This window comes from Haliotis rufescens, unplaced genomic scaffold (genome assembly GCF_023055435.1).
Source record: "Haliotis rufescens isolate VD_foot unplaced genomic scaffold, xgHalRufe1.0.p SCAF_18, whole genome shotgun sequence".
NCBI lineage: Eukaryota > Metazoa > Mollusca > Gastropoda > Lepetellida > Haliotidae > Haliotis > Haliotis rufescens.
Window position 1 is genome coordinate 27,244,003 of NW_025963868.1, and position 14,524 is coordinate 27,258,526.

The 14,524-nt window shown below is 41.7% G+C and overlaps 1 protein-coding gene across 1 annotated transcript; it reads right to left on the bottom strand.

Moving 5' to 3' along the window:
* Positions 1 to 8,389: 8,389 nt before the first annotated feature.
* Positions 8,390 to 14,246, bottom strand: LOC124120361 (alpha-amylase-like). Its single transcript, XM_048398070.1, has 3 exons — positions 13,895 to 14,246; positions 10,993 to 11,122; positions 8,390 to 8,683 (listed from the first exon to the last, which is right to left on the bottom strand). Exons 1-3 carry the CDS (start codon positions 14,215 to 14,217, stop codon positions 8,429 to 8,431), a joined length of 708 nt encoding a protein of 235 aa, XP_048254027.1. The 5' UTR covers positions 14,218 to 14,246; the 3' UTR covers positions 8,390 to 8,428.
* Between the last annotated feature and the right edge of the window lie 278 nt (positions 14,247 to 14,524).

The following is a 14,524-nucleotide window of genomic DNA, read 5'->3' on the forward strand; positions in this document are numbered from 1 at the left end:
ACATGTTTAAGAAGAACCGTACATGTATAAGAAGTACTGTACATGTATAAGAAGTACCGTACATGTATAAGAAGTACTGAGTATGTATAAGAAGTACCGTACATGTTTAAGAAGAACCGTACATGTATAAGAAGTACTGTACATGTATAAGAAGTACTGAGCATGTAAAAGAAGTACCGTACATGTATGAGAAGAACCGTACATGTACTAGAAGTACTGTACATGTATAAGAAGTACTAAGCATGTATAAGAAGTACTGTACGTGTATAAGAAGTACCGTACATGTATAAGAAGTACTGTACATGTATAAGAAGTACTGTACAAGTATAAGAAGTACTGTACATGTATAGGCAGTACTGTACATGTATAAGAAATATCGTAAATGTATAAGAAGTACTGTACATGTATAAGAAGTACTGAGCATGTATAAGAAGTACTGAGCATGTATAAGAAGTACTGTACATGTATAAGAAGTACTGTAAATGTATAAGAAGTACTGAGCTTGTAAAAAAAGTACCGTACATGTATAAGAAGTACCGTACATGTATAAGAAGAACCGTACATGCATAAGGAAGAACCCTACATGTATAAGAAGAACTGAGCATGTATAAGAAGTACTGTACATGTATAAGAAGTACTGAGCATGTATAAGAAGTACTGTAAATGTATAAGAAGTACTGTAAATGTATAAGAAGTACTGAGCATGTACAAGAAGTACCGTCGATGTATAAGAAGTACTGAGCATGTATAAGAAGTACCGTCGATGTATAAGAAGTACTGAGTATGTATAAGAAGTACTGAGCTTGTATAAGAAGTACTGTACATGTATAAGAAGTACTGTACATGTATAAGAAGTACTGTACATGTATAAGAAGTACTGTATATGTAAAAGAAGTACTGAGCATGTATAAGGAGTACTGAGCATGTATAAGAAGTACAGTCGATGTATAAGAAGTACCGTCCAAGTATAAGAAGAACCGTACGTGTATAAGAAGTACCGTACATGTATAAGAAGTACTGTACATGTATAAGAAAAACTGAGCATGTATAAGAAGTACTGACCATGTATAAGAAGTACCGTACATGTATAAGAAGTACTGTACATGTATAAGAAGAACCGTACATGTATAAGAAGTACTGAGTATGTATAAGAAGTACCGTACATGTATAAGAAGAACCGTAAAAGTATAAGAAGTACTGTACATGTATAGGCAGTACTGTACATGTATAAGAAGTACCGTAAATGTATAAGAAGTACTGAGCATGTATAAGAAGTACTGTACATGTATAAGAAGTACCGTACACGTATAAGAAGTACCATACATGTATAAGAAGTACTGTACATGTATAAGAAGTACTGTGCATGTATAAGAAGTACTGTACATATATAAGAAGTACCTTACATGTATAAGAAGTACCGTACATGTATAAGAAGTACCGTACATGTATAAGAAGAACCGTACATGTATAAGAAGTACTGAGCACGTATAAGAAGAACCGTACATGTATAAGGAGTACTGAGTATGTATTAGAAGTACCGTATATGTATAAGAAGTACTGAGCTTGTATAAGAAGTACTGTACATGTATAAGAAGTACTGTATATGTATAAGAAGTACTGTACATGTATAAGAAGTACTGTACATATATAAGAAGTACTGTACATGTATAAGAAGTACCGTACATGTATAAGAAGTACTGTACATGTATAAGAATTACCGTACATGTATAAGAAGTACTGTACATGTATAAGAAGTACTGTACATGTGTAAGAAGTACTGTACATGTATAAGAAGTACTGTAAATGTATAAGAAGTACCGTACATGTATAAGAAGTACTGTACATGTATAAGAAGTACTGTATATGTAGAAAAAGTACTGAGCATATATAAGAAGTAATGTACATGTATAAGAAGTACCGTACATTTATAAGAAGTACTGTACATGTATAAGAAGAACCGTACATGTATAAGAAGTACTCAGCACGTATAAGAAGAACCGTACATGTATAAGGAGTACTGAGTATGTATAAGAAGTACCGTATATGTATAAGAAGAACCGTACATGTATAAGAAGTACTGTACATGTATAAGAAGTACTGAGGATGTATAAGAAGTACTGTAGATGTATAAGAAGAACCGTACATGTATAAGAAGTACTGTACATGTATAAGAAGTACTGAGCATGTATAAGAAGTACTGTACATGTATAAGAAGTACCGTACATGTATAAGAAGTAGTGTACATGTATAAGAAGTACCGTACATGTTTAAGAAGAACCGTACATGTATAAGAAGTACTGTACATGTATAAGAAGTACTGAGCATGTAAAAGAAGTACCGTACATGTATGAGAAGAACCGTACATGTACTAGAAGTACTGTACATGTATAAGAAGTACTAAGCATGTATAAGAAGTACTGTACGTGTATGAGAAGTACCGTACATGTATAAGAAGTACTGTACATGTATAAGAAGTACTGTACAAGTATAAGAAGTACTGTACATGTATAGGCAGTACTGTACATGTATAAGAAATACCGTAAATGTATAAGAAGTACTGTACATGTATAAGAAGTACTGAGCATGTATAAGAAGTACTGAGCATGTATAAGAAGTACTGTACATGTATAAGAAGTACTGTACATGTATAAGAAGTACTGAGCTTGTAAAAAAAGTACCGTACATGTATAAGAAGTACCGTACATGTATAAGAAGTACCGTACATGTATAAGAAGAACCGTACATGCATAAGGAAGAACCCTACATGTATAAGAAGAACTGAGCATGTATAAGAAGTACTGTACATGTATAAGAAGTACTGAGCATGTATAAGAAGTACTGTACATGTATAAGAAGTACTGTAAATGTATAACAAGTACTGAGCATGTACAAGAAGTACCGTCGATGTATAAGAAGTACTGAGCATGTATAAGAAGTACCGTCGATGTATAAGAAGTACTGAGTATGTATAAGAAGTACTGAGCTTGTATAAGAAGTACTGTACATGTATAAGAAGTACTGTACATGTATAAGAAGTACCGTCGATGTATAAGAAGTACTGAGCTTGTATAAGAAGTACTGTACATGTATAAGAAGTACTGTATATGTATAAGAAGTACTGAGCATGTATAAGAAGTACTGTATATGTATAAGAAGTACTGTACATGTATAAGAAGTACTGTTTATGTTGAAAAAGTACTGAGCATGTATAAGAAGTACTGTACATGTATAAGAAGTACTGTAAATGTATAAGAAGTACTGAGCATGTACAAGAAGTACCGTCGATGTATAAGAAGTACTGAGCATGAATAAGAAGGACCGTCGATGTATAAGAAGTACTGAGTATGTATAAGAAGTACTGAGCATGTATAAGAAGTACTGTACATGTATAAGAAGTACTGTAAATGTATAAGAAGTACTGAGCTTGTAAAAAAAGTACCGTACATGTATAAGAAGTACCGTACATGTATAAGAAGAACCGTACATGCATAAGGAAGAACCCTACATGTATAAGAAGAACTGAGCATGTATAAGAAGTACTGTACATGTATAAGAAGTACTGAGCATGTATAAGAAGTACTGTACATGTATAAGAAGTACTGTAAATGTATAAGAAGTACTGAGCATGTACAAGAAGTACCGTCGATGTATAAGAAGTACTGAGCATGTATAAGAAGTACCGTCGATGTATAAGAAGTACTGAGCTTGTATAAGAAGTACTGTACATGTATAAGAAGTACTGTACATGTATAAGAAGTACCGTCGATGTATAAGAAGTACTGAGCTTGTATAAGAAGTACTGTACATGTATAAGAAGTACTGTATATGTATAAGAAGTACTGAGCATGTATAAGAAGTACTGAGCATGTATAAGAAGTACTGAGCATGTATAAGAAGTACTGTACATGTATAAGAAGTTCTGTATATGTAACAGAAGTACTGTACATGTATAAGAAGTACTGTATATGTATAAGAAGTACTGAGCATGTATAAGAAGTACTGTACATGTATAAGAAGTACTGTATATGTATAAGAAGTACTGAGCATGTACAAGAAGTACCGTCGATGTATAAGAAGTACTGAGCATGTATAAGAAGTACCGTCGATGTATAAGAAGAGCTGAGCATGTATTAGAAGTACTGTACATGTATAAGAAGGAACGTACATGTATAAGAAGTACTGAGTATGTATAAGAAGTACCGTACATGTATAAGAAGTACCGTACATGTATAAGAAGAACCGTACTTGCATAAGAAGAACCGTACATGTATAAGAAGTACTGAACATGTGTAAGAAGTACTGTACATGTATATGAAGAACTGTACATGTATAAGAAGTAGTGTACATGTATAAGAAGTACTGTACATGTATAAGAAGTACTGTACATGTATAAGAAGTACTGTAAATGTATAGGAAGTACCGTACATGAATAAGAAGTACTGTACATGTATAAGAAGTACTGTATATGTAGAAAAAGTACTGAGCATGTATAAGAAGTAATGTACATGTATAAGAAGTACCGTACATGTATAAGAAGTACTGTACGTGTATAAGAAGAACCGTACATGTATAAGAAGTACTGAGCACGTATAAGAAGAACCGTACATGTATAAGGAGTACTGAGTATGTATTAGAAGTACCGTATATGTATAAGAAGTACTGAGCTTGTATAAGAAGTACTGTACATGTATAAGAAGTACTGTATATGTATAAGAAGTACTGATCATGTATAAGAAGTACTGATCATGTATAAGAAGTACTGTATATGTATAAGAAGTACTGTACATGTATAAGAAGTACTGTATATGTATAAGAAGTACTGAGCATGTATAAGAAGTACTGTACATTTATAAGAAGTACTGTATATGTATAAGAAGTACTGAGGATGTACAAGAAGTACCCTCGATGTATAAGAAGTACTGAGCATGTATAAGAAGTACTGTACATGTATAAGAAGTACTGAGCATGTATATGAAGTACTGAGCGTGTATAAGAAGTACTGTACATGTATAAGAAGTACTGTAAATGTATAAGAAGTACTGAGCTTGTAAAAAAAGTACCGTACATGTATAAGAAGTACCGTACATGTATAAGAAGTACTGTACATGTATAAGAAGTACCGTACATGTATAAGAAGTACTGTACATGTATAAGAAGAACCGTACTTGCATAAGAAGAACCGTACATGTATAAGAAGAACTGAGCATGTATAAGAAGTACTGTACATGTATAAGAAGTACTGAGCATGTATAAGAAGTACTGAGTATGTATAAGAAGTACTGAGCTTGTATAAGAAGTACTGTACATGTATAAGAAGTACTGTAGATGTAGAAGAAGTACTGATCATGTATAAGAAGTACTGATCATGTATAAGAAGTACTGTATATGTATAAGAAGTACTGTACATGTATAAGAAGTACTGTATATGTATAAGAAGTACTGAGCATGTATAAGAAGTACTGTACATGTAGAAGAAGTACTGTATATGTATAAGAAGTACTGAGGATGTACAAGAAGTACTGAGGATGTACAAGAAGTGCTGAGCATGTATAAGAAGTACTATACATGTATAAGATGTACTATACATGTATAAGAAGTACTGAGCATGTATAAGAAGTACTGAGCATGTATAAGAAGTACTGTACATGTATAAGAAGTACTGTAAATGTATAAGAAGTACTGAGCTTGTAAAAAAAGTACCGTACATGTATAAGAAGTACCGTACATGTATAAGAAGTACCGTACATGTATAAGAAGTACCGTACATGTATAAGAAGAACCGTACTTGCATAAGAAGAACCGTCCATGTATAAGAAGAACTGAGCATGTATAAGAAGTACTGTACATGTATAAGAAGTACTGAGCATGTATAAGAAGTACTGAGTATGTATAAGAAGTACTGAGCTTGTATAAGAAGTACTGTACATGTATTAGAAGTACTGTATATGTATAAGAAGTACTGATCATGTATAAGAAGTACTGATCATGTATAAGAAGTACTGTATATGTATAAGAAGTACTGTGCATGTATAAGAAGTACTGTATATGTATAAGAAGTACTGAGCATGTATAAGAAGTACTGTACATTTATAAGAAGTACTGTATATGTATAAGAAGTACTGAGCATGTACAAGAAGTACCCTCGATGTATAAGAAGTACTGAGCATGTATAAGAAGTACTATACATGTATAAGAAGTACTGAGCATATATATGAAGTACTGAGCATGTATAAGAAGTACTGTACATGTATAAGAAGTACTGTAAATGTATAAGAAGTACTGAGCTTGTAAGAAATGTACCGTACATGTATAAGAAGTACCGTACATGTATAAGAAGAACCGTACTTGCATAAGAAGAACCGTACATGTATAAGAAGAACTGAGCATGTATAAGAAGTACTGTACATGTATAAGAAGTACTGAGCATGTATAAGAAGTACTGAGTATGTATAAGAAGTACTGAGCTTGTATAAGAAGTACTGTACATGTATAAGAAGTACTGTATATGTATAAGAAGTACTGATTATGTATAAGAAGTACTGTATATGTATAAGAAGTACTGTATATGTATAAGAAGTACTGTACATGTATAAGAAGTACTGTATATGTATAAGAAGTACTGAGCATGTATAAGAAGTACTGTACATGTAGAAGAAGTACTGTATATGTATAAGAAGTACTGAGGATGTACAAGAAGTACCCTCGATTTATAAGAAGTACTGAGCATGTATAAGAAGTACCGTCGATGTATAAGAAGAACTGAGCATGCATAAGAAGTACTGTACATGTATAAGAAGAACCGTACATGTATAAGAAGAACTGAGCATGTATAAGAAGAACTGAGCATGTATAAGAAGTACTGTACATGTATAAGAAGAACCGTTCATGTATAAGAAGTACTGTACATGTATAAGAAGTACTGAGCATGTATAAAAAGTACTGAGCATGTATAAGAAGTACTGAGCATGTATAAGAAGTACCGTACATGTATAAGAAGAACCGTACATGTATAAGAAGTACTGTACATATATAAGAAGTACTGTACATGTATAAGAAGTACTGAGCATCTATAAGAAGTACCGTACATGTATAAGACGTACTGAACATGTATAAGAAGTACTGTACATGCATAAGAAGTACTCACCGTGAGATATCCGAGGTGTATCGGCGAACACACCTACAGTCTCACTGTGAGATACGAGGTGTATCGACCAACACACCTACAGTCTCACCGTGAGGTTTCCGACGTGTATCGGCCAACACCTACAGTCTCTGCGTGAGATATCCGAGGTGTATCGGCCAACACACCTACAGTCTCACCGTGAGGTATCCGACGTGTATCGGCCAACACACCTAGAGTCTCGTCGTGAGGTATCCGAGGTGTATCGGCCAACACACCTAGAGTCTCACCGTGATATATCCGAGGTGTATCGGCCAACACACCTACCGTCTCACCGTTAGATATCCGAGGTGTATCGGCCAACACACCTACAGTCTCACCGTGAGGTATCCGACGTGTATCGGCCAACACACCTAGAGTCTCACTGTGAGATATCCGAGGTGTATCGACCAACACACCTACAGTCTCACTGTGAGGTATCCGAGGTGTATCGGCGAACACACCTACAGTCTCACCGTGAGGTTCCCGACGTGTATCGGCCAACACACCTAGAGTCTCACTGTGAGATATCCGAGGTGTATCGACCAACACACCTAGAGTCTCACTGTGAGGTATCCGAGGTGTATCGGCGAACACACCTACAGTCTCACCGTGAGGTTCCCGACGTGTATCGGGCAACACCTACAGTCTCACCGTGAGAAATCCGAGGTGTATCGGCCAAGACACCTAGAGTCTCGTCGTGAGGTATCTGAGGTGTATCGGCCAACACACCTAGAGTCTCGTCGTGAGGTATCCGAGGTGAATCGGCCAACACACCTAGAGTCTCGTCGTGAGGTATCCGAGGTGTATCGGCCAACACACCTAGAGTCTCGTCGTAGGGTAACCGAGTTGTATCGGCCAACACACTTCTAGTCTCATGGTGAGATATCCGAGTTGTATCGGCCAACACACCTAGAGTCCCGTCGTGAGGTATCCGAGGTGAATCGGCCAACACACCGTTAGATTTGTCGGTGGGTCTCTGTGGCGCCCCGAAAAGATAATAGTATGCATTTGGCGTTAACGCTAGAATAGTGCTGATGTGGCGTAATATATAATTCATTCCCCCACTACAACACTATGTCTGACATACGATTGTTGATGGTTGAAGAACGACTGTCACTTGGTGATTTTGATGTCATCGTGCTCCGACGACGTGGTACGTGCGCATGATATCAACCACTGGTTTTACTGTATTCACATAATACCGACACAATTAGAAACAAAAACAAACACGGCTTATTCCATTTATTGCCCCTCCCGAGTGGATGTCTAAATCTCCGCGATGAATTCGGGGGGTGACGGGGATTTAATTGCCTCCACAAACTGCTCTACAACGGCAACTTTCTCCGCCATGCATCTACCGTCATTCCAACGGACGATGTTGAAGTAGCCGCAGATGCCGTAGTGGTTCCATGACTGTGCGCCGGGAATGTTCACACGGGTGCCGTTCACGTCGCAGGAGTATTGGTTAATGTAGCTCCCCTCCCACTCTGACTTGTAGCGGTACAGGTCGATCATGTAGCCCTGTGGTGTTAAATCTGACTTGAAATAGTCATTCATCAGATATACGTATTATTTAACATTGAACATTAATTCAATACCGCTTTGAAAAGAGGGAATAGGTGTTACAGTATGTCAACGTAGATCTTGTAATGTGTTCTCAGGTACTCGGATTCTGGGCTAGCTTGGCCTGGGTTCTGGGGTCCCTGGGTTCTGGGGTACTCGGGTTCTGGGGTACTCGGAATCTGGGGTACCCCGGTTCTGGGGTACTTGGGTTCTGGGGTCCCTGGGTTCTGGGGTACTTGGGTTCTGGGGGACCCAGGTTCTGGGGTACTTGGGTTCTGGGGTACTTGGGTTCTGGGGTACTCGGGTTCTGGGGTACTCGGGTTCTGGGGTACTTGGGTTCTTGGGTCCCTGGGTTCTGGGGTCCCTGGGTCCCTGGGTTCTGGGGTACTTGGGTTCTCGGGTCCCTGGGTTCTGGGGTACTTGGGTTCTGGGGTACTCGGGTTCTGGGGTACTCGGATTCTGGGAAACCCGGGTTCTTGGGTACTCGGGTTATAGGGTACTCGGGTTCTGGGGTACTCGGGTTATAGGGTACTCAGGGTCTGGGTTACTCGGGTATTAGGGTACTCGGAGAATTGGGTACTCGGGTTCTGGGGTACTTGAGGTACTCGGGTGGTCCGAAACCTGTGAGTTTCAATAAAAAGGTAGACGTCTTAAAGCGTCCACCGCTTCAGGCTTTCCTTCCACATTAAGCTGGCACACCGTTATGTGACTGAAATACTGTTCAAAGCGGCGTTCAACTAAACTCACTGACTCATTCATTTCTTCTGCGTGTGAAGGCCTGCTTGGTCTAGTGGAAAGAATTTCTGACCGAAGAGTGGATTGTCGGTGGTTCAATCCCCAGCCTCACCATTCAAAACGATGGCATCAGACCTTGCCCTGCCTGCTGCTTGGCATCAAATGAGGTGTCAAACAAGGACTGGCCGCCTCGGTGCATTATCACGATGCTATCTCCATATTATATGTACGCATCTAACAACCTTTTTAAACGAACGCTTCATAAATATATTCTGTGAGTGAGTGAGTTTGGTTTTACGCCGCTTTTAGCAATATTCCAGCAATATCACAGCGGGGGACACCAGAAATGGGCTTCACACATTGTATCCATGTCGGGAATCGAGCCCGGGTCTTTGGCGTGACGAGCGAACGCTTTAACCACTAGGCTACCCGACCGCCCATTGATAATCTATGTTAAAGTATGGGAGTATGGGAGTGACGATCGTCTCAGCGCCTCGACTGCTTTGTTTCCGCCGTGGGTGGAAACTACGGGGAACGCTAAGAAAGTGGCATTAAAGCCATGCTGTGTAAGGATAAGATTTTGGGATGAACAACTTCTTTATTAGAATTAGGAGTGACGTTTCGGTGCAGGTTCTAACACCGTTATCAAGCAAATCATCTTCTTTGGGAGGCATTTAGATTGCTTGGTCGTTTTGCTGTTTAACGCCGCACTCAGCAATATTCCAGCTATATGACGGTGGTCTGTAAATAATCGAGTCTGGACCAGAAAATCCAATGATTTACAACATGAACATCAATCCACACAATTGGGATCGATGACATGCATCAACCAAGTCAGCGAGCCTGACCACCCGATCCCGTTAGTCGCCTCTTACGACAAGCATAGTCGCCTTTAACGGCAAGCATGGGTTGCTGAAGACCTATTCTACCCCGGAATCTTCATGGGTAAGGCATTTAGAAGTTGGGGTACAAAGTAGGGATAAGATATATGGATGAACAATTTCTGTACTACATTCAGAAGCTTGATAACGGTGTAAGAACCTACGCCGAAACGTCGCCCCATATTGTTACAAAGTTGTTCATCCATATATCTTATCCTTACTTAGTACTCCTCAAACTAAATGCCTCTCAAAGAAGGTATTGAAACCACGATTAAAAAATCCGGATATTTGTTAATCTGGACCATTTTTATGGGAACGCTAGCGTCCGTACGAGGTTTTACCACATATAAACAGTAGGATTTATTTTGGTTTGTTGTTTTACGCCGCACTCAGCAATATTCCAGCTATATGACAGCGGTCTGTAAATAATAGAGTCTGGACCAGACAATCCAATGATTGACATCATGAACATCAATCCACACAATTGGGATCGATGTCATGCATCAACCAAGTCAGCGAGCCTGACCACCCGATCCCGTTAGTCGCCTTTTACGACAAGCATAGTCGCCTTTTACGGCAAGCATGGGTTGCTGAAGACCTATTCTATCCCGGATCTTCACGGGTCTATAAACAGTAGGATCATGGCCATACCTTGAATGCGAACCATCCTCCCGGCGTGGCGCTGCAGTCCATGTCGATGTCCACCGCCCAATAGCTGCCCCCCTCCGTGTTCAGCTCCCAGTACCCAGCGCCGTCGGTGTCGACGTTGGTGGAGAAGGACCTGAGACAAACATGGCGACTTGAATTGTGTGCTCCGAGGATTTGGTTTTACTCTTTTCGTATGTGTCTCATTTAGTGTGTGGCCCTGTTGTACGTCCCTTTATCTCCAAGCTCACCTCGTGAGTGAGTGTTTCTCAACGCAAAAATAATTTTGTTGTTTTGTTATTTAACGTGGCGTTCAGCAATATTCCAACTATATGACCGCGGTCTGTAAATAGTCGAGTCTGGATTAGACAATCTGGTGACGGATATTGTGGGCAACCGCCTCCGTGGTCTAGTGGTACAGCGTCCGCCCGGAAAGCGGATGGTCCGGGCTTCGATCCCCGGCCGTGTCATACCAAAAGACATTAACAAATGGCTCGGCATTAAGGGGCTATAACAAGGACTGGTCGACTCGGAGTCAGTATACTGTCTGAGCTGGGTATTCATGTTAAACTGCGGCATGGTATCTCAGTGAGCAGTTATACATCGGCATCAGTCCGGACTAGTGCAAGCAGCCACACAAACACACACACGCATGTCGCTCTATAAGTGCAATAATCTTGGACGCGACTTTAAACCCCATTTCCCCTCACCTCATATTGTGAGCAACGATCCACTCCGTCACAGGACTGACCACCCGATCCATTATGTCGCTCTTACGACAGGCATAAATTGCTGGGGACCGTTTCTAACCAGCGATCCCCACGGGGTAACACCGAAACAAGCAATACGGATTTATGCAATATATTCGAGTCTGGATCAGGCACACCATCAGTGTGCGATGTCACACTTACAATGGAACCCGACTGACTCCCTGACTGACTCCCTGACTGACTCCCTGACTGACTCCCTGACTGACTCACTGACTGACTCACTGACTCACTGACTGACTCAAAGACTGACTCAAAGACTGACTGACACTCTCTGGCTGACTCACTCTCTGGCTGACTCACTCTCTGGCTGACTCACTCAGTCACTCACTCTCTGACTGACTGACTGACTCACTCACTCACTTACTCTCTGGCTGACTCACTCTCTGGCTGACTCACTCACCCTCTGGCTGGCTCACTCTCTGGCTGACTCACTCACTCTCTGGCTGACTCACTCACTCACTCAATCACTCTCTGGCTGACTCACTCTTTGGCTGACTCACTCACTCACTCACTCACTCTCTGGCTGACTCACTCTCTGGCTGACTCACTCACTCTCTGGCTGACTCACTCACACTCTGGCTCACTCACTCACACTCTGGCTGGCTCACTCTCTGGCTGACTCACTCTCTGACTGACTCACTCACTCTCTGGCTGACTCACTCACTCACTCACTCTCTGGCTGACTCACTCACTCTCTGGCTGACTCACTCACTCTCTGGCTGACTCACTCTCTGGCTGACTCACTCTCTGGCTGACTCACTCTCTGGCTGACTCACTCACACTCTGGCTGACTCACTCACACTCTGGCTGACTCACTCACTCTCTGGCTGACTCACTCACTCACTCACTCTCTGGCTGACTCACTCACTCACTCTCTGGCTGACTCACTCTCTGGCTGACGCCACCCACTCTCTTGCTGACTAACTTACTCTCTGGCTGACTCACTCACTCTCTGGCTGACTCACTCACTCACTCACTCTCTGGCTGACTCACTCACTCTCTGGCTGACTCACTCTCTGGCTGACTCACTCACACTCTGGCTGACTCACTCAAACTCCGGCTGGCTCACTCTCCGGCTGACTCACTCTCTGGCTGACTCACTCACTCTCTGGCTGACTCACTCACTCTCTGGCTGGCTCACTCACACTCTGGCTGGCTCACTCTCTAGCTGACTCACTCACTCTCTGGCTGACTCACTAACTCACTCACTCTCTGGCTGACTCACTCACTCTCTGGCTGACTCACTCACACTCTGGCTGACTCACTCACACTCTGGCTGACTCACTCACACTCTGGCTGACTCACTCTCTTGCTGACTCACTCACACTCCGGCTGACTCACTCTCTGGCTGACTCACTCACTCTCTGGCTGACTCACTCTCTGGCTGACTCACTCACACTCTGGCTGACTCACTCACTCACTCACTACTCTCTGGCTGACTCACTCTCTGGCTGACTCACTCACTCACTCTCTGGCTGACTCACTCTCTGGCTGACTCACTCACTCTCCTGCTGACTCACTCTCTGGCTGACGCCACCCACTCTCTGGCTGACTCACTCTCTGGCTGACTCACTCACTCTCTGGCTGACTGACTCACTCACTCACTCACTCTCTGGCTGACTCACTCACTCTCTGGCTGACTCACTCACACTCTGGCTGACTCACTCACTCACTCACTCACTCTCTAGCTGACTCACTCACTCACTCACTCACTCTCTGGCTGACTCACTCACTCTCTGGACGACTCACTCACTCACTCACTATCTGGCTGACTCACTCTCTGGCTGACTCACTCACTCTCTGGCTGACTCACTCACACTCTGGCTGACTCACTCACACTCTTGCTGACTCACTCTCTGGCTGACTCACTCTCTTGCTGACTCACTCACACTCCGGCTGACTCACTCTCTGGCTGACTCACTCACTCTCTGGCTGACTCACTCACTCTCTGGCTGACTCACTCACACTCTGGCTGACTCACTCACTCACTCACTCACTCACTCTCTGGCTGACTCACTCTCTGGCTGACTCACTCTCTGGCTGACTCACTCGTTCTCTGGCTTACTCACTCTCTGGCTGACTCACTCACTCTCTGGCTGACTGACTGACTCACTGACTCACTCACTCGATTCACCTACTCATCATTCGTTGTCCACATCATCGGTGTCCCCTCGGCCGACCGCACTATTCCTCCTTTTCGATAAACCCCCTGTCCGTTTTCGTAGGACGACCAAGTTAACGTAGCGTCACCCTTGGACGTCTGAGCAAAAAACGACGTTTTGTCAACTGGTCGGACATTGTGCCTGATGGGAATCCTTCGTCCACTCGTAGATCCGCCCCGAAGAAACATATATTCCCCTTGTGTAGTTGGCCTTTCTATAGCTATGATAGTCCTCTTGAAATCTTGGGCAACGGTAAGGGCACAGCCTCCCAACAACAACAAGACGAAGGTATCTGTCATTTTCGATCTGGAAAGTGTGAACACGTGTGGTTTCCTCAACTATTTATATAGCAACGTGTCACCTTGACCTTCGACAAAGGTGTATGACGTTCAGAACTTGCGCAACCCAAAACGTGGCGTGATGGCTTTTAGTGAATAATTTAATCCTATTAAATATCCAAACGTTGAAATTCAATAAAGGTACATGTAATAGGTTTATATACACAGGATAATGATGGAATATTTAAGTGCAAATGCACAGACCTCCGCCCGCCCGTCCGCGTCAGAAACTGATCAGAGCGAATAACCCAGGTTTTTTTCCTCGGGA